Consider the following 23,966-nt stretch of genomic DNA (forward strand, 5'->3'; position numbering starts at 1 on the left):
GGCGACACGTGCGCAAAGCTGTGGTCAGTTGTTGTTTTGGATAAAAACCCAGCAACATGACTGGAGCCTGCAACTCCAGTTACTGTGATTTAAAGAAAAAAAATAAAATATATATATATATATATATATATATATATATATATATATATATATATATATATATATATATATATATATATATATATAATATTGTTCCACCCTGAAACCAATTGTTTGTTGCATTATTGTTAGTTTCCCCCTCCCCCAAATGTGACATAACTAAATTCAAATATATAAAAGTATTGCAGTGAGCCTCTTTTTTGTTGTTGTTTGTTGCACAATTGGGTTTTCCCTTCACCACGACCGTCTCGCTGCTACACGTGCGCTCCTTTCTGATTGGCTGTCGTAGTCGTCTCACGGTTCAATCGGCGTTTAGCTCGCGGAGAGGGATCGTTTTTATTGTGTCTGGTGGGAGGTCCGAGCAGCAGGCGTCTGTGGGTTCAACTGAGGTACCGCTGACAATTACGCACACCTCCACCCCCCCACCCGTGTTTAATTGCGTCATTTGGTGGACACGTGGTATCCGTCTTTTGTCATTCGACAGTCATTTCGATATGTGTTTCGTTTCTTCCTTCTCCTCTTTTTTATTTCTTTTGTATATTTCGTAGTCACGTCAAACGGCGACGTCAAGCTATCTATAATTTAGCCAAAATAATTTCAAAACAAAAGCGGGGAAGCTGCCGCTTTGGGATAAACGTCCAGGTAAGTACTGCTTGACGATGTTAAAATCAAAGGGGATTCTTAATTAGTCTGAAAGCTATCGGACCGTGTGGTATTATATATGAAATCCTCCTCGCGCTTGTCCGCGTGCGTTTTATTTTGAAACCAACCTTGTATGATTTGTCCGAGCCCTGACCAACTTGACAGACAACCTTATGTCAGCCCGACTCAACCTCCCGGTTCACTGTAGTCTTATCTCACGCTGTAGGTTATTTGACAAAGAAAGGGAAATTGTGTGTGTGTGTTTTTTTTTTTGTTTTTTTTTCACTGTAACTGACAAACATTTTAAACATGACACTGTAAGTTAACGTTAGCGTTTTCTCAGCGCTTTAAGAGCGCGTGCAAGTGGGGTGAAAACGACCGTTATTGGAAAAACAGTCGTCTGTTTTGCGTGTTGAAGGTAAGTTTTTCCAGCGCAGACGGAGGAGATAATCAGCGCTTTGGAAAAAGACGCAAATGTCTCTCACTTCCTATTCAAGCGCTCACTCTTTTATAACTTTCTGGGCTCGCATGTGGCTGCTGACCTGTTAACGACGCATTGTGCCATTTTTAATTTCGACAAAGACCACTTTGATTAGCGTGGAGTGTGTGTGTATGTGTGTGTGTGTGTGTGTGTGTGTGAGTGAGAGTTTTTTGTTGTTTTGTTTATGCGTTAGCGGCCCGTGTGAGAGGAAGTGTATATCTAAGTTGAATGTTACATAATGGGAGTGGAAGGAGGCGGAGGCGAAGGGGTGCTGGTGCTGCTGTTTCAGCTGAGAGCGAGATGTGATGCCTTCAGGGACCCACTGCCTCTGTGATATTTGAGGCACGGGGTGGATCCAACACACACACACACACACACACACACACACACGACCGAATAAAAAAAATAATAAAAAAGTGTCGCATACTTCCACCATAGCGGACATTTTCTATGAAAGGGAGACGTGGTGGAGCACAATGAAGTTACACAGCGAGTCATTCAAGAGTCAAACGTATCACTTGCAGGTCCTAATGTGCATTTGTTCCACTGGAGAGTTTACATGTTGATGCTGTTTTTAGGTTTTGGTAGAACACGTGAACATGAAGTGTGTGGGTGGGTGTAGTTGTGTTGGTGTAGCTGTAGAGACGGAGCACCCATGTATGCGTTACAGACTCATAATGGAGAGCACAGAGCGGTATCTTGTGCTATTCAGGGTAAACTATAAAGTGGTGGACTATAGCGGATCATTTCCCCAGCTGATTCAGCCACCCATGTGCGACCTTGTCTGTATTTGGATTTGCACTTTGACCCTAAGATGCAATAATCCAAACCCAAACGCACATGGGAAAAAAAAAAAAAAAAAGCTAAATTAAAATCCACTGACTGCTTTACGAATTGTAAAGTTTTCTGTAATTGGAAGTCACAGCTGAAAGACGTCACTTGCGTTTTATTTGTGTTTCTCTCTGTGGACTCAAAACAATGTAAACACACGTGGCCACGACATGCACACACATGCATGGAAAGTGTGCACAAAAGGAGTTCATACAAATGTGTTTTTCTCATGACCTTGAACAGAATATATATAAATATATACTGTGTGTGTATATATATGTGTGTATATATATGTATATATATATGTGTATATATATGTATGTATATACATATATGTGTGTATATATATATATGTATATACATATATATATATATATATATATATATATATAATCTCGTTATGACACTGTATATGCTCACATTAAGGCTATTCTTTGTGGGTATGCATATGATGTAACTATTACGTGCATGATTTGCTGGTTACAAATTTGTGATGTTTTGCGTCTAAATAATAAATTAAAAAAAGATAAATAAAAATGACAGGCTGGATCTTATCCCAGAATGCAGTGGGTGTTAGTTATGGCACAACCCGGGCATGTCACCAGTCCATCACACTGCCAACGCAGACCTCTGACTCAAGAGAGCAACATAAATGTTTTGTTTGTTTTTATGCTATTACTATTAATATCATGTTTTCTCTCGTTAGGGCCCAGCATGCCGAAGGAACACCCTTTCTTGGGCGAGCACAGTTTTTGTGCTACATCCAGCAAGAATGCCAAAAATAAAAGCAACCGTATGACTCTGCTGGCAATGCGCGATACCAAAGACGCAGAGCACTCCAGTGGGAGGGCCTCACGCTGCAGTTCAGAAAGAGACTCGGGCTACTCTGGTGAGTAAATATGTAACCAAAGCAATTTGCCAAATTTCATTGTCTAGGACAATCTTAACGAGTCAGCTCAAGCAGCGGTAGTAATAGAAGCTGAATGGGACAAACATTGCAGTACATAATAAATAGGACATTGTTTATTTGTGATGAAACTATGAAAACAAACACGGTTATTGTGCTGACTTTCAGGTTTATTTTGATAACGGTTACATCCACATCCGATAAAGCGTTTTTATTCCTAAAATCCGTGGTCATAAATTGATCGAAGAAGGTCAACGTGCACTTACACAAATCCCTTTCTGCCAATGACTGTCTGAAGCCTATGACTCATAGGCAGATGATGCAGCGAGATACTGTACTCAGAGTACAGTATCTCACTCATCAATCATAAAATGTCATTTGTTGCTGCTTTTTAGAGTGGAAATAAGAATATATAAAAGCATGTCTGGTCCTCCTCACTTCCTTTTTGTGAAAATACAGTACATGTTTGCATATTTCTTTAGGTGGAATAAATATAGCCTACGTCACAAAAGTAGTCTCTTTGAGAGCATGGCTTTGTCGGTCAGCATGTGTTTCTTCTCTACAGACGGGCAGCAGACGGATGTGGAGGACCAGCGGAGCAACAAAAGCGAGTGCAGAGGCGACGAGCGCCCAGAAACCGCACAGTCGGGACAAAATAAAGATCTTCGGCACGGGGATCCTGGAAAACCTACCCTGATGCCAGCAGACCGCGAGCTCCCACCCATCTACATCATCAATAACATTGTGATCAATCAGGTAAGACGGGGGGGGTAAGCTCAGGCTGCGAGGTTAGGAAAACACACCATCCCTCTGTAGATAATGATTCTCTGAAACTGTGCACCTGCACACCAAGATTTGGGAAATTGGGGAGATAAAAGGTGTGAATAGAAAAAATATAGACTAAGTTGCAAAGTGAGTGATTACATATTTTGCATTCATATGTGGTACTTCTTCTAAGAAGGGACATTCTGCATCTACCACCAACATTTTGACAGAAACATTCACATTAAGGATTTCAAATGGTACATAAAAACAGAGGCTTTATTGAACACCTGGTTTATTCATCAACCATTTAAATTATTTCTTATAATTTTGTTATTGAAGCAGTTCGACGAAAGCAAGTCAATGGATTTGACAATTACCTCACGATTGTCCATCCCATGTTTTGTTGTCACCGGGGTAACGTGATATGGTGCCACAGAGTCCTGTCCCATTCATATTTATTCCATGTCGAGCCCTCGCAGCCTCTCACACTCTGCCAGGGGACGTCAGTATCGTCCCTGAGGGTTCAGGGCCTTAAGGCCTTAGAGGGGACATTGTAATTGGGCCACACGTGGGACAACGTCTTGGTTTCAAAAGAAGGTGTTGACAACAGGTACGGAAATCAGCTTGATTGGATTATAGTTTACAAAAAGGATAAAACAAGTCCCCTGTGTCCGGTAACAATACCACTGAATTGTGAAGTAAATGTCTTATTTTTTTGATTTTGTGTCGCTGGAAAAACAAGATTGTTAACGATGACTGTTGCATTTGAGTTGAGGGCATCTCTGGCTACATGCAGACACAAAATTCAAGCATTTTTACTCTATGACTTTAGAGATATTCTTAAATAAAAGTCCCATATTTGGACCTTGAAATAGCACTGACTGCTTGAGGTGCTATAGAAGCATTGCTCCATAATTCCTTACGCTGACTTGATTTGACTTCAGGACATCTCTTTTATACATGCATAAAAAAAAGAGTAATGTATCAATATAAATCTGTCTCGTATTTGCTTCCTTCTTGCTCCCTGTCCCACCAGCCGGAAAGAGATCGGCTGCCCCAGAGGAACGGAAGCAGGGAAAACAACAGTTCTGGCGCCGCCCACATGATCCTCTTCCAGCAGCCGAGCACGTTGCCGGCCACTCGTCAGCTCCACAAGCCCTCGTCCCGGAGCTCCAACATCTCAGGCGAGAACACAAAGGGTACTTACCTGCCCATTCTCAACTCCTACCCACGCATTGCGCCACACCCCAGCAAGAAGCCGCCGGATAAATCGTCACCGAATGACGAATCGCAGAATCTTAGCAAGAGAGTGTGCACAGAACACGAGGTTGAGAACACACCTGTGGCCAGGAGTCAACCTGAGCAGCGCCTTTATGAGCAACCCAAATTAGCAGCCTCAACCGCCAGGCCGCCGTGTTCCTCTCCAACCGCAGATCGCCCGTCCACCTCCAGTCCCGCGACTGTCTCCTTGAGCCAAAGCCCCCCATCCGGTTCCGCTCTGTACACCGCCACCTCCTCCGTCCTCAAAACCAGAGGACTTCACAGAAACGGCTCCACCAGAACTCGCCAACACCGTTTCCTCAACACGGTAGAGATCCTGAGACAATCGGGTCTGCTGGACATAACACTGCGAACCAAGGAGCTGCTGCGGCAGAGCAACGCCACAGAGCGGGACATTGCCCAGCTCCGCCAGCACACAGAGCTGCTGTGCCAGGCTGTGAGCAACCCCGGCTGCACCCGGAGCGATAACGCAGCCTGGGAACATGTATACCGAGCGATGGCCGAGTCTGGCAGCTACCCCGACATAAAAATCCTGCAAAATGTTCAAATTCCACGCGATCCAGATTCTGCCGGTCGACCGGCGCGTGTTTCCACAGGCGACGCCAAAGGGCCACGAGGTGCCGAGAGCTCCGAGGCGCCGTCGTCTCGCTGTCTCACTGCAATACCTGACTTGGACTCGGCCAGGGAGCTCGTGGCCGGAGATAAATTGCCAGAGAAAGACACCTTCATGCCTCCTGACAGTTCTACCGATTAGCACAATCTGCAGTGCCTTTTTAAAGGGAGCGCGAGTACTCAGGGCTATTTTTGGGGATTTTTACGTGTGGCTTTAATGTGTTCATCCCTGGTTATTTAAACTTTAGTTTATAGGGATTGCGCAAAATATCTCTGCGGGTCAAAGGGAAACCAACAATGATTCGTACCTATTCTCCATGTTGCAGTACGTGTCTTTTTTTTCTTCTTCTTCTTCTTTTCTTCCGGTTGTCTTAACATTTTCCATCAGATTTAAGTGTTTGACATCTGAAAGTTGATTTAATTCTCTCAAGTGCAATTCAGTATACCACTGCAGATTTTTATAGAACCACTCAAAGATGTGTAGAGGGCCTCTGCTTGTGAGGCACTTAAAGGATTATGTGACAATAATGTGCGTTTCCCCGGGAGGCAGAGCAAATTGGCTTACACACACAGCTTGCAATGCAGTATATATATTATTACGCCTGTTGGTTGTTTCGCTCTCCCGTCAGATCAACTTGAATCAGTGAAAGGAGGAATAAATTCAGCTCTCGGTAGATAAATGTTGTGAAAATGCTTTCTTATAAGCTTCTGTACGTGAGCCAAAGAGAGAGAGAGAGAGAGAGAGACAGCAGTCCAAACAAGGTGATAAACAACACTGGTGCCTTCAAACCGACGCAGCCGATGCCAAAAGGCTCCCAGAGAAATGTCACTTTCAGGAAACATGGAGCGCTTTTCAGTGCTGCAGAGGAAATCTCTCTGTAACGTCACACACTGCACTACACTGGACCGCCACAAGGAGGACTTCTATCCAAATATTATACATACAACCAAGCCTTAATAGCTCTTTTTTCCACTTGGTATATTTTTGCATTACCGGTGCACATCGTTGTCATATCATGTTCATTTTTACAAATGCAGCACACATCATATTCTAGTAGAATAATTCCACTCTGCATCTCAAAGGTAATCAGTCATGTGGTTTCCTCTCATGCAGCAGCTCTGTTGTCCGTCTTCACTTTGATGACCACGTGCAACGTGCTAAGAGACGTGTTAAGGCAAAGATGGAGTACAGTTTGCATTGGGAGTTTGAGTATGTGATAAGTTAATTATTTGTCATCTATATCTCAGACGTCACTGCCCAAGCATTTCTGAAAAGTTTTTCCAGTGTATTTTTCCATAAATTCAAGGTATTTAAATAAAGCAATGTGAGGAATGTATTTTGTCGTTGCATCATATGAGTCTTTTCAAGTTGTTATTGTAATATGGTTTCTCTAAAGGCTTCCATGTGACCTTGAATTGATCCTTTCCAGTTTTTCTGTTTAACTCCATGGCGACAGAGTAACCTCTCTTATAAAATCATGTCAAGAACTTAAAATTAATTAGTACGTTGTTTTCACAGAGACCGTTAAAGGAGTGTTTTCCTGCAATGTATTTTCAATATATATTTCTAGAACCAATCTTTGCTCAATTACTTTTTTAATGCCGCACCTTTTTCAAACAAGCCAATACAAAGAGATTTAAAAAGGAAAGTTGTTGCAGACATACATGTTGTTGATAAAGAGTTCACGGTCATTTCCTGTTTGACGTCAACTGGACGTGAGCCAGTGCAGCTCTTCCCCTCCGATGTGTTGCAGCTCAGTTTCGTCTTTCTTTTGGGTCAGCCAGCAGTCGGGGGCCGGTTGGCACAGATGGTGGAAACGCTGAGAAAATTGAGAGACACATTCACCAATAACTTGAAGCAGACGTGTAAAACGAGACCTACATTGCTTAGAGGCGGTTGCAAAATCGACACTGTGCTTTAATCAATACACCTAAACGTTTCACACTTTGAAAGACTCTCACGATACTGCCTAATAATCATTATAATAAATCCTAGAAATGACCTCTCTGTCGCAACCTTTGGGACATTTTATAAGCTTGAGTCATTTTTTTGGGGGGGGGCTTCTTGAAGCATTTAGTACATGTGTATGGTGATTAAAATCTGCATACATACATTGCTCTTTAGCTTATTGACATACTCCATGTAATCATTATACGAGGTATATATTCAATTTCTTGAATTAATTATCAAAATCAATAACACAGGTGTCCCACCTGCCTGAAGTTCCCAGTCCCAGTTCCCAGTTTATACAGCGCCCATCCCGGCACAGGTAAGATGGAGGAAATGGACAGAACCCAGCCCAACACGTATGCCCAGGCTGGGTACACGTACCAGCGGTTAAAGGTCAGAGGCTGATACTCAACTAAATAACATATAAAGGAGCCCTGAGAAGACAATAAAAACAATAACAATTCAGAAGTTATCCTGACTTTTTCCCCTGGAAGAATATCTCTCAACATTGGACTTTACTCACCAGTAAGACCAGTGGTGTGAGGTAAAGCCAGCAGATTTTAAAGAACGGGTTGGGGTGCACACCTGTCATGTCCTTAACGATGCCACACACCTGCTCTGCCCCTTTGTCGGAGACGAGGTGGGATGATCAGTTATTTCTTTTCACATAAAAGGCCAGTTTTACTTGTAGTTAGAGATACCTTTAGCCTATGAAGGCTTTGCCAAGCCTGAGAAAATAACCACAATGATGTCATCAGGGGTTTGATGCATTATGGGAAATAAACATTTTTTTTAGAACTAAAGGGACTAAAAGTCATATCTCAGCCTGTGCTGCTTTGATTTAGCTTTTTCCTTTTATGCCTGTCCTTTGCGAGTGCCCCCAAATTTATGTAGGTCCTTTATGAAATTGCCCCTTTTAAAAAAACAATACACCTACCAAATATCCATCCCAGTGCCACGGTTTCAAACACGCAGAGAAAGAGGATGGAGGCTCCGTTACAAGCGAAGTAGTCAAACATCTGGAACACGTACATTCCTGCCTGGAGACGACAGCAACGACATGAATATGACATGTTTTTTTTATTATTATTTACTTTGCATTTCAGATGCATGCATGAAACAAAATCATCATCTTAAAGTTGTTATAATTGAGAATACACTGATAATATATATATATATATATATATATATATATATATATATATATATATATATATATATATATATATATATAACATAATATGACTAAATACTGACCTCGGTGACCATGATCAGCTGAAAGAAGAAGCACATGATGCTGAAGAGGAGGAGGAAAAGCTCCCGCCGGCCCGGCCTGCGCATTACCGTGGGAAACATATCGATGATGGACGTCATGACGACCTCCATGGCAACAAACTGTACAGAGAAAAGGGAGAGACACAAATAAGTACATTGACGAATAGGGAATTTCTGTCTTTTACGACGAGTTCATCGAGAGTACATCTTACTTCTGTGTCCAGACCCAAGAGGATGAGCATGACAAAGAAGCAGATGGACCACAGTTGGGGCAGAGGCATCATGGCTACCGCCTGAGGGTACGCAATGAACGCCAAGCCCGGACCTGGACAACACCAAACATGAATACATTTCATATGCCTGATTAGAATAATGTATTGTTAAAGTATATGTGTGTGTAGATACATATGTACACATGTGACCTATTATCAGATTTATCAGCACTGAGTCACTGTAAATGTGCTTGTCATGTCTACGATTGTCCTCAAGATGGCAGCAACATTTTACCCATCATGGACTAGCAGTAAAAGAAGTCCTCTTAAGCTTCCACTTAAATACTCATTAACAAGTACAAGTCATGCAGTCAGATTTCTACTTAAGTAAAAGTACACACGCTGTGGTGAAAGGGCCCTGTTGACTTAAACATTATATTTGACGTACTATATTCTTAATATTGATTAATCAGTGTATAAGATCATCCTTTATTAGTAATATAAGATAAGATGAACGTTTATTAGTCCCGCAGCGGGGAAATCAACAGGATTTACAGCAGCAGAAGGTAAAGTGCAAACAAGAGACGTAGTAAAAAATAAAAAAGTATTTTAAATAAGCAATAAAAAACTGTAAAAAAGAAATACTGAGCTGCCAGAGTGTCCTGCATGGGGGTGGGCATCTTACAGTTGTAGCTGCAGGTGGAGCTAGTTTCAACTAGTTTATACACAGATAGGTAGTTTAGTGCTGTGGTTCCCAACCTCGGGGTCAGGCCTCTCCAAAGGGTCACAGGACACCTTTGGAGGGTTTGTGAGGTGATTCATGTGAGAAGTAGAAAGAAAAAACTAAGTTCTCATGCACAAATCTGTCTTTGTTTTTGGAGTTCTCTAATCTGTTTTTTTATTTTTTTGGTGAAATATTGGATACTTTGCATCTTTCTGAATACCTCTCTGATGGCTTGCGTTACTTGACTCGGCCACTTCTGCAATGGGAACGCCCTGCTCGTGAGCCATGAATCCCAGCACAGAGAAGACTGCGAACCCAGCTACTATACTGGTCCCACTGTTCAGCAAACACAGCCACAGACAGTCTCTGCAAAAAAAAACGTGTTGTAAAGATGTGAAGAAATAGAGAAACCTATTGTTATTGCGTAACTCTCAGTCCGACATTGAGAAATACTCACTTATAGCAGTTGTTGTTGTAGGTGTTGTAGCTGCCGAGCACAGTTAAGGTGCCCACGCCCAGACTGTATGAGAAGAGGATCTGAATCCCGGCCTCCAACCAAACCTGTTTCAACGGTGAGTACAATGTGTCCATGAAGTCCACAGCGTTACAGTATATAATGCATCTCCCATACCTGAGGGTCTGCGAGTCTTGAGGGATCAGGAAGAAGATAATACAGTACTCCTTGTAGAGCCCCAGGAAGAGAGAGTCCACGGATCAAAAGAATAACCAACATCACATATGGGAAGGTAGCAGTGAAATACACCACCTGGGAAAAGAAGACATTTAGAGATAAACGGTGTAGACTTTTACCACAGCTTTAGAGCTTATTAAAAATACCTTTCCTGTGGACTTGACCCCTTTCCAGATGCAGAAGTAGCAGATGATCCATATTGCAATCAGGCACAACATCAAATCCCATCGGATACTGCCTATCTCCTCAATCCCCCCCGAGATAGCGAGCACTCGTCGTCTAGAAGGAACGAAAAAAGTGTTTTATTGAGAATATTAGGAGATTGAAATCAACCCAGAGGCTCAGTTTGCCTATCGGCGTGCGTACTCCCAGAACTCTGTGGCAGCAGAGGTTGCGTTCATCTGGTTGGTCCACGCGAAGGTTTTATTCCGTGTGGAAATGTCTATGCAGTGATCTGAAAGGATAGTGAGACAAACCATATATTAATAGTCACCAAGCAGATGTATATAATGTCTTCTGTGGCTTTTAGGTGGAGGTCGCCAAAGTCTGAGAAAAATAACCTCGCTTTTGGGCTGGGGACTTCAAATCTTCAACGAACAGCTTTACAAGCTGTTGGTGTGGAGTTTGAAAGATGTAGACAGACAGACGGGGCGCATTTAAATGCACTATCGAGTTGCATTATGGGCAATGTAGGATTCAAGGGTTCTAAAACCTGACCCATATTGGGGGTAAAAGTCTGAATATTTCTCCCTTGATTTAATTTGGACCATTATTTTTGTCCATTTTCTCACAAGTCTTTTTAATTGACAGAAAAGTCACTGGCGCGTTGAACATAACATTAACGTTAGTCTGCAATCAAGTCGACCTTAATGCATGCGACAGTCTCCATTTCACCTGTGTTCCAGTCGTTGTTGCAGCTGGCCCAGGGGAGCTGTGAGCTGAAGGAGAACACCAAGTAGAGCAAAGCCCAGGCCAGAATAAGCATGTAGGTCACGCAGCTGTACAAGAGGATCAGCAGCGCACTGTAGCCGATACCTGCGGGGGCCACACGGACAAACATACAATCCTGACCCCACTCCATTTATCCATTAAACCGCTTAACGGTGCACGTAATCCTAACCGACCCAATGTGTCACCAAAACTGCTCACTAACTGCGAGAGGCTACTTTTCCATGATGATAAATGGACAAAAAGAAATCTGGATTTCTCCAGAGTGAAATGTCACTTGATTTAAGATTTAACCCAAGTTAGTAGCTGATATTTATTCATATCAATTATTCAATTTGACTAATTATTTATCGTCAATGTAATCTCCAAATATTTCTTTGTTGTAATGAAAAGATTCCAATCTGTAATGTCAATATGTTTGGACTAGAACTAATATCAAATGTAATATAATATAAAAAAGCACTGCAGAGATTAAACATTGTGCTTCTATATTGTCAGACATCTAAACTGATGAACATTCTCCTTCTCTATCAAAAAGTAAGTAAAAAGTGTGCCGTAAAACTCTGTCAAGCTCACTTCTTTCTTATTCCACACCCTCTCATTCATTTGTTATTTATTTCAAGACCTGTAAACAGACTTTGATGATCTCAGAGGGCATGCGGTTGCCAGTTTGTCAATGTTTTCCCTGCTGACATTCATCCTCTTGCCAGCTCCTCTTTGAGCAAATCATTCAGAGATTGTTTCCAGTGAATCGTCAATGAGGCTCCTGAGCAGCATATACTGTATACCTTCCACCAGTGGGCACATCTTCCTCCAGCAGGTGACGCCGCCCTCCTGGGTGTACTGGCCCACAGTTGTCTCCAGTAGGAACAAGGGTACGGCGCAGGTCACCATAAACACCAGATATGGCACCAGGAATGCACCTGAACTTACAAAAGATACAACAATGCCATACATGTGTACGAGAGAGATTCTAGGGAACGAGAGTGAACCTCGTGTTTTTCTTACCCCCTCCGTTTTTGTAGCAGAGGTAAGGAAACCTCCACACGTTGCCGATGCCGACGACGTTCCCCGCCACGGCCAGGAGAAACTCCACCTTGCTGCCCCAGTGCCCTCTCTCCACCACCTCCACTTGCTTGTGTTTCGTGGCACATTCTTCATTCATCGTTCACCAAAAAGCTCAGTCTGAACCCAATCGTCCTGTGAACCCACAGGCCTTCTCTGGCTTTATATTCACCTCTGAGTCTGTGACGTCGTGCAACGACCAACTGTCTGACCAGTTAATCAGTTCTAAATGGAAACGTCAATTATCGGCCACGGTTGAGCATGAATTGCAATATCTAAACGGCAATTGATTGACTGACATCCTAGTTGCTGTATGTCGTGTCTCGTTCAGCTCAAATATTCCTTGTGTGTTCTTTCAGATCTATAAAAAGGACTCTCAATTCTCAATACATTCTCCTGTTATGTGTGTACAGTGTCAATTGAAATTCAACAAGTTGCACAGCACCTACGTACCGTGCCTAATTCCTCCTATGTTGGCAACTTTCTTGCCTTCAACTGGATTTGACATGTGTGCACATTGCTACACCCACTTTGCTCTCAGACAGCTGCCATGAGACGCTCAAACAGAGACATTGGAGACATTAATCTCACTGTGATACTTTTTTTATTCTTAATTTTTTTATTCTTTAGATCTGATATCTAGGAGGTGTCTAAGAATATGTAATTACTTTCACTTACTCGGGCGATAAGTTAGTTCTACTAACTAAAGTCATTCATTTTCAGTTACACATTATTATACCTTTATATCCTATAAACTGTCAGGTACAAAAATGTATTTATGTTTACTTTGTCTTGGTGACTAAAGTATGCGGTGAATGCAATCGACCGTAACAGTCACACTGTGCTCACGTGCATGGTTGATATTTTCCAACGTTGCTTTTTACTATTTTCCTTTAGGTCCACCAGAATCATTATTATTTTCTGCAAAGTCATGTCCAAATGATTCACTTCATGGCTGTAATGTAGTCTTTGTGATATCAGATGTCCAGAACAGCAAATAATTCAAGACAGTGGCAGTAATAATACAATCATTAACACTTTATTCAGCACCTTCTTTACAAATTACAGTAGCAAGCACGAATTAGCCATTAAGACATTCATGTTTCACAGATTAAATGTGTTTTGTATCTGTCCTTTGTGCAGCTCTGTGTGGGCTGCTGGTATCCAGTGATCAACACATAGATTTAACCTGCAAAACATTTGATTTCACATCGACCTAAAGCAGAAAAGACCACAGCAACAACGAGAAAACCATTGCTGTGAGTGTAATCCGTCCAGCTCCACTGGTTTCTGTGCTCTTGTCTCTTATCCGCCGCTGCTGGCCAGATGTTAGATGGCAGCGCTTCATGTTTCCAGCCGCGTCCCACACCAGCAGCTCAGCCTGAGCGGAGCAGCAGCTGGACGTGTACTTTGCCCACAGCGGCTGAGATGAGCCGGGTGCCCATTCAGAAATATTCAGAGGTGGGTCTCCGTTCTCTAATCTGGCCTTGTGGTGATGGTGGTGGTGGTGGTGGTGGCCTCCACTGGTTGCCTTGTCCCTGTGTGCCTGTTGCTGGTCCTCCGCCAGGCTGTCCTCTGTGGGTGGGGGGCTGTGGAATAAAGTCAGGATGCCTTCACCACTCTGTAGCTGGAGGGCAGCGAGGCCGGAGCGCCCCCTGTCCGACACGACCAGAGATGCGCTCCAGCTGGACTCGTTGCAAACGGAAGGACACGTGGACTGTACTCGTGCAGCAGAGCAGGACGGTGGGGACGTGTCAGGATCCTGCAAGAGAACGATTAAGTGATGTCAGACGCAGCAAATTCAGATCATTACGGACAAAAAACAAACAAACAAACAAACAGGAAACCTCTGCATGAAACAATTAAAGTGAGTATGTCACTTAATGCTCACCGGGGGGATCACAGTCAAGTAGGTCACGGCGTAATTTGAGTCCGGAGAGTCAAGAGCACGCACAGTGAGTGTTAGGGTGACAGTGGCTCCTGAACGAGCTGTGGCAGGAGTGAGGAGGTCCACCTGATCGCGGACAGACCCTTGTTCTGCAACATGGAACCTGAGGGTCAGAAACTCAAACTTAAAGAACACAAGGCCAAAAAGGGCTTGAAATGTAGTAATATCACATTCCTATGATCCTGCATCATTGCAAAGGGGGGTCATATACAATTAAATCTTCTCCCTAAGCAAATTCTTTTTTTAGTTTTTTTCTGCGTTACCTGTGAGGTCCTCTCTTGTGAAGATATCCACAGTCGTCATCGGCAGTCAGACTGAAGAGTCGGGCCGGGCCGTGGTTCAGGATGTCAAAGGCCACCATTGTGCTGTGACCGGGCACCAGGCGGGGGACAGACAACACCTGCAGAGAAGGTGACACGTAAACAATGAAACATCATCACAGCCAGTTGATTTCAGGTACGCCGATGTGAAAAGAAATCCATCGGCTCAAGGGAAAGTCATATTCTGAGACAGCGCCCATGTCTTGTTCATCACTACCTGTATCTGAACCCGAGTGGGCTGAACCATCTCTGCGGAAACCCTCTCCAGCTTGTTTCCTCTGCGGTCTCGGCCCGTCAGCCGAACACAGAACGGGCTGACGGGAACGGAGTCCACCCGTCCCACCAGCTCCTCCACAGAGTAGGATGATGAGGAGGAGGAGGAGGAGTTCAGCTTCACCTGCTGGAGGCTTTCCCCGTCAGCTCCCAGCAGCGTCACGTGACTGAACGACGCCTCCTCGTCTGGAGCCAGGCCCGTCACAGCCAGCACCAGAAAGGCAGGAACTCCTAAGAAATCACATTATAGGCACGTCGACGACGCATTCCTGCTTGCACTGATACATCCCTAATTATATTTTTTTTTAAAGAAAAAGCTCTTACCTGCTACTGGACTACCCTCCACTCTAGCCAGACCTGGGTGTGTCTCGTTGGTTACCGTGGCAAAGTAATACAGGAAATCTACACTGCTGTCACCTGAGGGTGTAGATCAACATACAAATTTGTCAGCACAAGGACAATTGAATAAGAGCGAATGCACCGTTAATCAACTGCTCAAGGGTTTTCTTTTTCTTCTTCTTTCACCTATCACATGGAACGCGAGGTGTCCGTCACTCTTGGCTCGGAGCGTCCACTGGCCCGGCTGTGTGGGAGACAGCAGGCTGATGCGGTACAGACCCTCGAAGCGCTCCAACTCTGCCAGAGGGCCTTGCTGGCTCAACAGAGACTGGCTTTGGTCTAACAAGAAGGGCACAATGATCAAGTGGGATTGGTTTTTTTTTTATTATCAAATGCAAAGAAGAGTAGCGGCATTGTAGGACTTTATATGAGCAAGCACAAAGTGGGCTTGCACTTTACACACACACACACACACACACACAGACACACACACACATGCAGCTTCGCCCTGCAGTTATACCTGATGGGCTGGTGAGGACACACTCGGTGAGGAGGCCAGTGACGTGTAGTGTGACGTCTTTCACTGAGCCGTCAACTCTGAAAGAATGAGAGGACATCAACTCTCCGGCACTTTCCACATGGAGGAGGGTCACCTGGGCAGGGAGGAGACATTCTCTAATCTTTTTTTGTTCAGCTCATTGTTTTGGGTTTAAAGCCTGCAACCTTTTAGCTCTCTCTCTCTCTCTCTCTCTCTCTCTCTTTGCTCTCGTCCACGTCATTTTAAACTGCTGCACAAGGACGTTTTTTACAGCACAAAAGCTAAAAGCCTCACTATATAAATTGCTCTTCTCACAATAGACATATACGTGAGCACGCATTGACGAGAACTTGCACGCATTGAGAAAGAGAGGCCACAAGAGAAAAACAAAGTTGTCTTAGTTTTAGGAATTCATTGGATTTCGTTGAGCAAAAGGAAGTTGCTGCCGTACCTTGTCGACGGCTGTGTTGTCCTCTACGATGGCAGAGACACTGCGGATGTCAGAGTTGGTGGTGAATATGGTCATTCCTCCTGACAGGGAGGACAGGGAAGAGTAGAGAGAGAAACGATCAGGGGACAACAGTTCCCTTCTCCTCCTCCTCCTCTTCTTCCTCCTCTTCCTCCCTCTGCTCTCCGATGTATAGTTGGGGTCTTCAGTGAGGAGAAAGGTCACCTGTGGGAAAATCAGCCCATAACATGACAGATGGTTGAGCGGAGAGAATATGTGAGGACTTGCTTGATTGCAGTCTCTCTCCACAATAAATGAACAGTATAAGACACAAGAGGGGCATACTCAATAAGTTAATAACAGGAACACATTCATCTTAAAATACTATATACTGTATGTAACGCTGCTTCACTAGTTTGAAGCAGTGTGACCATGTAACTGCAAACTTGGATAAGTTCTTCAATTTCTTTTACATTCATGAATTTGTCAAATGTGTTTAATCAGATGTATGATTTACAGCTGAGAATCTGAAAATGCCCCCATAAATTGCAACTGCATGTGTGCAACAGTGACGATAACAACACTTTTAAAAGAGAGAAATTAAGTCCTACTTTGCTCTGTTTCTCCAGTGCGAGGGCCTTCACCACGTCAAACAAGTGGGCGTCTTTAGGGGAAGCATCGGTGAATACAAAGATCTCTGATAGGGGTGGACTGTGAGTGAGTGCCAGCTGAAAACACACAGCAAGATGGGAAATTAGCTACCGTACATGTGTGTTCACACACCCGACCACCAAAGACACAGCAATCTAAATGTACCTGGACGGCAGAGAGACACATCTCTGGTTCGTCTCCTCCTCCCAGCGCCATCAGGTTCTCCATGTGCTGCATGAACTGATTTGGGTCATCTGTCTCGTAGACCGGCCCTATCTCTGCAGAGCACACGGAGATAGAAATGTTAGGGCGACTGTGGCTCAGTGGTGAGCCGGGTCGTCCTTCAATCAGAGGATCGGCGGTTCGATTCCCCGGCTCCGCTAGCCCATGTCGATGTGTCCATGGGCGAGACACTTAACCCCAAAGTTGCTATTGTAGCTGTGCCTACTGTGTGTGTATGTTTGTAACTGCTGATGCGCAGGTGGAACCTTAGCCCCTCCCATCAGTGGGTGAATGATGTCATGTAGTGTTAAAGCGCTTTGATTGGTCGAAAGACTAGAAAAGCGTCCATTACAAGCAACAACTGATGTCTTTTTAAACTGAAATAACAGCAGATCTTTCAGGGTTTTAAACATCACATTTAACTTTTTTAATTGTTGAATCTTAATGTAATTGCAAAAAAAAAAGAATCTATATTTCGGTAAATACACTTGTTCGCTATCTCTTGCCAAAAGTTAGATGATATAATGAACACTCATATGTAGCTACAGCCAGTAGCCACTTAGCTTAGCACAAAAGGCTGAACGCAGTGTCAAACTCATTTCTTTATGTACCTGAATTTGTGCTAACATGGTCACGTTGTAGCAGGATCCCTCTACTGTCTCAAGCATATACATATATTCTGTATAATTAAGATTTATTCTATAAGAGTACTGCACATATTTAGCATTATACTTCTATAACTATAAAAAAAAAAGTTTGATCAATGCTGCAGACGCAGAACATGTATATTCTCTCACATCGCTAACACTGGTCAGGTGATCTGTTTCCTCCAGGATCTCAGGTGTAAGGGGGCGTGGCCTGGGGGCGACAAAGGGAGGAGAATTGTTTGGGGTTGGCGAGAAAGAAAAATGTTTGTGGAGTTATATGGAGGGTAATGTTGCAGCCAGCTAGCCTTTAGTTTGGGGGTGGCGGGGCATTTAGTTAATTGTTATGGTTGAACCTCTCCTTGGAGTAAACGAGGAAATCAATGAGATGTGAGGAAAATAACTATTTAGGACTGGAAATAAAGTCAAGGCCGCATTACCATTTCCTAACACTAGGCGTGGTGAGTGTGATTCTTTTTTTTAACATATATTCCATTTTATTTTGTTGGACTTGGTTGCATTATTTGGCCTCAGTATGAAGGAATTTCTGGCACATTCAAAGCGGATATTCCAATTATGTTCTTGTGAACTTGGATGTGTGTTGTTTACTTAAAGAATGGAAGCATACATTTCAGTTCCCTTAGTGCATCTCTTTGTAGTCGTCAGGTGAAAAAGGCACCATTTCTTTGAACCAGATCTTAGTATCACATTGAGCTCTTGCATTATACCTGTACTTATAGGCTTAACATGTAAGATGATTAGTTATGCTCTCACCTGGGTCATGGAAGGGCACAAGTAGAAAGGTGCCCAGCTGCCCCGGGCTGCCGGCTCGGCTCTGGATGATGGAGTGGGCCCGGTAGCGAGCGGCAGTGATCTCCTCAAACATGCTGCCTGTGGTGTCTATGACAAACACCAACGCAGGGACCTGCTTCACGCTGAAGAGCCTGTCGAAGGACGCGTGGAAGCAAATCAAGAAATGCGCTCGAGAAAATGAACTAAACAAGAATGACCTGTATAACAGTTGTCAAAGCCTACCTGAGGAAGGTCTTCCGGCCCACAGTGTCTCTGATGTCTCTCAGTACACTCAAGGTGGCCTCCATAGCTAATCTGGAGGCCTCCATGTGGAGGTAATGGTGAGGGGAGAAGAGAGGTGAGGTGCTGTCCTTGTTGATGCCCCCTTTGGCTCCCATGTAGCGGCTACCGTCCAGAATACCTCCGTGACTACATTTGCCTGAAAAAGAAACGGGCCGTATATATTTTTAAGCTTATTTAAAAAAGGAACAACATTTACACACTATTCCATATGGACATATATCCGTTCGCTTTAATCTGGCAGGACCCCAGCTATTGGGTGGCTGAAGTTTCACTGACATACCGTGAGGTTTTGAAGGGAAAGTGTTGAAGTAGCCAGTGGTGAGCAGCTGGGTGTCTCGCTGTGTGTTGGTCATTCTTGGCAGGAGGTTGTCCCGACAGGTGGCACTGAAGCACTCCATACAGGTGGGAGTTTCTTCTGTGGACAGACCGGACGAGGGCGTTAGTGTGTTGTTTTTTTAAATACAAATACTTTGCTATTGGGTGTGTTTGGGCATTGGGTGTATGGGTTGGGATTGAAGGCCGTATCTTTTGTATAAGGTTCACTATGTGAGGTTTTGGTATGATATAACATGTAAGATTTACATAGAACAGTATATAGTCATGATAGTCATCATACATCTCGGATATACTTCAGATTAGTGCTGCAACTGACAATAATCTTTTTGTATCGAAGAGTCTATTTTCTCAGCATTTTAATATAAGAAATGGTGAACATGACATTTACAAGTTGTCACGTTTGAGCAGGATCCAGAGAATGTGGACGTGAAAAAATGGCTTCAACAATTAATGAACTAAATAGATGCTGATTAATTTTCTGTTCAGATTAATCAGTTTATCGTTGCAGCTCAAACTCTCGGATTGTTGGGTTTTATTTTGAACTTTTGTGCAATACTTTATACAATACTTTATTTATTCTCCTAGTCTTCTGTGATGACAATTATCTTAAACTGAAAGTTATGTATCTTTTATTAATTTCGGGGACTGTTTGGCTGATTTACAAATATTGTTACTTTACAGTTTAGGTTAAGTGTTCTCCGGCCTCCGCCCATCAGCTGATCATCCACCTGCCTGCGCACCTGTTTTTCACTGTCAACATCCACAGTATTTATCACCTTTTGTCAGAGTTTCTGCTATTTAGTGGCCACAATCAAATCATCATCTCAATTAATCAGGTATGTGCTATGTGTGCACACAGATGTGAAGAATTACCGGCGGCCACGGGGATGGCCGGCTCCTCCGGCTGCAGCAGGTGGAGGTAAATGAAGCGCTGGCCCATCTCCACCCAGTTACTGTGGCTGTAGAAGTCCTGGCGTCACAGACATTTGAAAGGCAAAGCATTACTTACGTTTTTGTCAGCACATTTTGATTTAATTTTCATGGCAACATTTCAACCGTTGCAACATACAAGTTGCAACAGTGTGGCACAGAATATTTAAAGTAAAATCCTCATTAGGGCTCCATCTTTCTTTGTTAACAATATACTTCAAAGATGGAGTTTCAACATTTAGGGTCAATTTCTGGAAGAATTTCCATGGGAAGTTAGCTTGGGAATTTTGAACAAATTCAACATAAAAACAGTACCTATTTGTTCTTATTTGGGCAAGGGAAACATGAAATTATTCCCAATATGTCCTGCAAATTCCTGTTAATTCCCATGGAAGGTTTCCACCAAGAATACTCATGGTGTTGAGTGTTAAACATCACATACTGTGTTACAAACTGTTCCTCCTTCTGTTTCATGGATTGGAGTTCCATTCATACATTGTCATATTCATGTAATGTGTTTATGTAACTTTGTAACGCTGTTCATTCTGTACATATGACATCTATTGCTTCTGTCCATCCGGGGAGAGGGACCCTCCTCTGTGGCTCTCCTGAAGGTTTCTTCCCTTTTTTCCCTGTCAAAGGTTATTTTTGGGGAGTTTTTTCCTGATCCGATGTGAGGTCAAAGGTCAGGGATGTCGTATGTGTACAGATTGTAAAGCCCTCTGAGGCTAATTTGTAATTTGTGATATTGGGCTATACAAAATAAAATGAATTGAATTTGCAAAACACTATTGTATTACATTACAATGTGTACAATAGTGCCTATTGTTCTACAATTATTAAATGACAGGGTTAGGAAGTAATGCAGCTTTTATTATCAGTTTTCAACATGCCTGTGCTTCCTATTTTGAGCAATGGCCATTTATTAGCCTTTGTGCTCCCACAAGAGGCCACAAACTGGAAGCATGGTATTAACTTCCACTGTGGACTCTTTATTATTTATTATTTTTTGTATTATTTTTTTTACAGTGCTGTGTACCTGCAGGGAGTGAAATAGCTGGCCCAAGCTGTGCCGAGCACTTTGGTACTCTTTAGCTCGTACTGAGAGCAGAGTCTGAGCCCAGAACTGCCGCAGCAGCCCGATGGCGCTGTCCACGCGCTCTGAATCAAAGTGGTACACCGGGTCGGACCTGGTGGAGTTCAAGAAGTCCATGGCCGCATTGGACTTCACCACCTCTCCCACAGCTCTCCAGAAGCCTCGGCCCAGTCTGGTCTGGGAGAGACACAGGCAGATTTTTTCATTTCTGTAAAATCATTTTAATGAAATGTGCTCGAAAAACATAATTAAAACTGTTTTAGTTAACACAATAAAGCTCTCATGCAATAGTAAAGTAGACATCAGCTCACCTGTTCCTCTGCGTTCCCCTGGTATTTTTTGATGCCCCTCAGAGTCTCCATGGTGACGTTGAGAATGGCCTGCTCGGTGATGTGCTGGTGTGTGTGCGAGTTCCAAGACAGCGTTAACACTCGTGACCAAAAGTTGGGGAGGAAGCCCATGCACGGTAACGCCAGGAGGAGAACGTAAGCCAGAGTAAACACCGGCTTTCCGCTCCCGTCCCAGAATCTTCCTCTGTGCTGTGACGTCATGTCCCGGTGAGTAAGTCACATCTACCTGCATGAAATGAAAATAAGTCAGAGGCGTTTGCCATCACCTTCAATACAAAATACCCTGTATCAAATTCAATGCCACTCACCAGTGATGGCAGAAGAATGCAATGCATAGCTTAGAATGAACCAATAATTTACGACATCCGAGTCACGACAAAACTAATTGTTTTGATTTGGCGACAAACAACTGCCATTTACAGCTCAGTGGAGTTGTGTCTCTGGACACCTGATAAAGTCCAATATTAACTCTCCTTTTAGCTCTATTTTAGTGTCCTCCAACTTCTCGCTCCTTAACTTCTAAAGTCTCCATGTTCACTAGCTAGTTGCTCCACAAAGCCAGTTTATCAGCTGCTGCTGACGGTGGTTTTCAGCTAAAATAAAAACACCAGAATAAACAGAACATATAGTTAAAGTTGTGGAAGGTAAAACCCCAAAGAATGAGATAAAATGCTCTGTGAAGATGAGAGGAGCTGCAGGGTCAAGTGATAATCATCTCTGGGTTCATCATTACAAACACCACCTGTCACATTACACATAGTCCCTCGATCCATCGTTCATACAAAAATATTGACACGGGCAGCTTGAATTAATCCTATTTTAGCTTATTAGTAAATGCTTTATTTAAAAGAAATGTAAGCAGTAGCCTACTTGTTGCCTGTTTTGTAAAAAAGTTGCAGCTCAATCATGAAGACATTTAGCTGAACTGAACAACACTCTAACGAGATCAGTCGCGTGATCAGTACTTATTTGATCATTTTGCGGCAGTCATCCATGTGTCCTTGTGTCATCACCCACTCCTTAACTCCCCCCCCCCCCCCCTTCAAGAAAAACCTCCCCACACATTTCTCAGCATTGTCTGTCCAGAGGCTGCTATTGTTCTCTGTCATCTTTATTCAGACACTCTGGTTTTGTTCTCATAGTCTGTGCTTTCACAAGGCCGAGACCAAAACAATGTGCAAGGCCTACAAACAACCGCTCCCTCTGCTTGAAAAAGACACCTCCTTTTACTCATTCTCCAGGAGTAATGCATTATCAGGCATGCGTACATTGATCATTTATATACATATATATATTGATATTATTATTATTATATTGTCATTGATAAATACTTGTTTTAAAGTATTGGTATCTGTTTGTTATTTACCATATCTGTCTATTATTGCACTGTTTATTGTTTTTATTATATTTGTATTGTTCTTGTTTATTCTATGTTTATTGTTATGCACCTTTCACAGAGTCCAATTCCTCCCGTGTTCCACGTACTTGGCAATTAAACAATTCTGATTCTAATAAAACAAATATTTTAACATGTTTTAACATAACTGCTCATCTTTTGCTGAGTTTTGCCCATCAGCCAACTGAGACCGCATATTATCTTGTACAACTTCCTCCTTTATGCAATAATAACATCTCTGAAAGTACAGACCCCTTTTTTTAAGTACAATACGAGTGCATGCTGTATAGAATTCTTTTAAAATATGGTTTGCATATTAACAGGCAATTGCAAACTTTTGCTTAAAGCTGTAGATTTCTACACAAAATTAAATGCTGATGTGCTCACCTCAGTTCATCATGGCAGACTATCTTTTTGGGGGGTTTTGAGTTTGTTCAGACACCACAGCACTAAGCAGAGACATCACAGTCCTGTGTGTGCAGAGGAACAAAGTATCCGGTCTGTGTAGCAAAACTGAGTCTCCCCATTCGTCTGTCCTTGGGGCTCTTGCCTCTGGTCAGCTCCTTGGTTGAGGAAAAATAACGGAAGAAGCACTGTTTAACTGGGATAAGAGACTGGTTGACACTGAGTGGGCTCGGGTGCATTGGGGGGCACGCCATGAGGCAGAAGAAATGTCGTCTACAGCCTTTTACCCCTCCTTACCCCCCCATTATATCACGGTGCATTGATTCACCACAATAGGGCCGCATACATTACTGGCCAGGGTGTTCCACTTGCGCTTTCCCCAACTCCCCCGCCCTCCACCCATCACTCTCTCTTTTCATCACAAAACCAAAAAACTGCAACCCCCCCCCCCCCCCTTCCAGTCTCCCTAGTTCCCCACGTTTCTAATGACA

General features: G+C 43.2%; 3 protein-coding genes across 7 annotated transcripts; 1 reads left to right on the plus strand and 2 right to left on the minus strand.

Moving 5' to 3' along the window:
• Window positions 1–440: 440 nt before the first annotated feature.
• si:ch211-132b12.7 (uncharacterized protein LOC564531 homolog) lies at window positions 441–6,955 on the plus strand. 3 transcript variants are annotated; one of them, XM_034548226.1, is made up of 4 exons: window positions 441–488; window positions 2,760–2,942; window positions 3,526–3,716; window positions 4,762–6,955. In XM_034548226.1, exons 2-4 carry the CDS (start codon window positions 2,768–2,770, stop codon window positions 5,758–5,760), a joined length of 1,365 nt encoding a protein of 454 aa, XP_034404117.1. In that variant the 5' UTR covers window positions 441–488; window positions 2,760–2,767; the 3' UTR covers window positions 5,761–6,955. The 3 variants fall into 3 exon arrangements, with proteins under 3 accessions (XP_034404117.1, XP_034404115.1, XP_034404116.1); XM_034548224.1 differs by lacking the exon at window positions 441–488 and adding an exon at window positions 495–741; XM_034548225.1 differs by lacking the exon at window positions 441–488 and adding an exon at window positions 793–1,159.
• Window positions 6,956–7,225: 270 nt separating this feature from the next.
• Window positions 7,226–12,604, minus strand: LOC117741280 (sodium- and chloride-dependent GABA transporter 2-like). 3 transcript variants are annotated; one of them, XM_034548223.1, is made up of 14 exons: window positions 12,428–12,604; window positions 12,208–12,342; window positions 11,366–11,506; window positions 10,838–10,925; window positions 10,618–10,750; window positions 10,412–10,546; window positions 10,238–10,341; window positions 10,022–10,146; window positions 9,057–9,169; window positions 8,827–8,964; window positions 8,507–8,609; window positions 8,093–8,193; window positions 7,911–8,003; window positions 7,226–7,399 (listed from the first exon to the last, which is right to left on the minus strand). In XM_034548223.1, the coding sequence occupies exons 1-14, from the start codon at window positions 12,582–12,584 to the stop codon at window positions 7,325–7,327; spliced, it is 1,641 nt and encodes a 546-aa protein (XP_034404114.1). In that variant the 5' UTR covers window positions 12,585–12,604; the 3' UTR covers window positions 7,226–7,324. The 3 variants fall into 3 exon arrangements, with proteins under 3 accessions (XP_034404114.1, XP_034404112.1, XP_034404113.1); XM_034548221.1 differs by having other exon boundaries at window positions 7,226–7,438; window positions 7,833–8,003; XM_034548222.1 differs by having other exon boundaries at window positions 7,226–7,438; window positions 7,833–8,003; window positions 12,208–12,347.
• Window positions 12,605–13,700: 1,096 nt separating this feature from the next.
• On the minus strand, window positions 13,701–21,875 carry vwa7 (von Willebrand factor A domain containing 7). Its single transcript, XM_034548220.1, has 16 exons — window positions 21,636–21,875; window positions 21,268–21,501; window positions 20,172–20,268; window positions 19,243–19,377; window positions 18,903–19,098; window positions 18,642–18,811; window positions 17,167–17,279; window positions 16,962–17,078; window positions 16,354–16,575; window positions 15,885–16,017; window positions 15,551–15,703; window positions 15,350–15,442; window positions 14,970–15,256; window positions 14,696–14,832; window positions 14,376–14,535; window positions 13,701–14,246 (listed from the first exon to the last, which is right to left on the minus strand). The coding sequence occupies exons 1-16, from the start codon at window positions 21,873–21,875 to the stop codon at window positions 13,701–13,703; spliced, it is 3,033 nt and encodes a 1,010-aa protein (XP_034404111.1).
• Window positions 21,876–23,966: the final 2,091 nt, after the last annotated feature.

The sequence above is a fragment of the Cyclopterus lumpus genome, chromosome 13 (genome assembly GCF_009769545.1).
Source record: "Cyclopterus lumpus isolate fCycLum1 chromosome 13, fCycLum1.pri, whole genome shotgun sequence".
Lineage (NCBI taxonomy): Eukaryota > Metazoa > Chordata > Actinopteri > Perciformes > Cyclopteridae > Cyclopterus > Cyclopterus lumpus.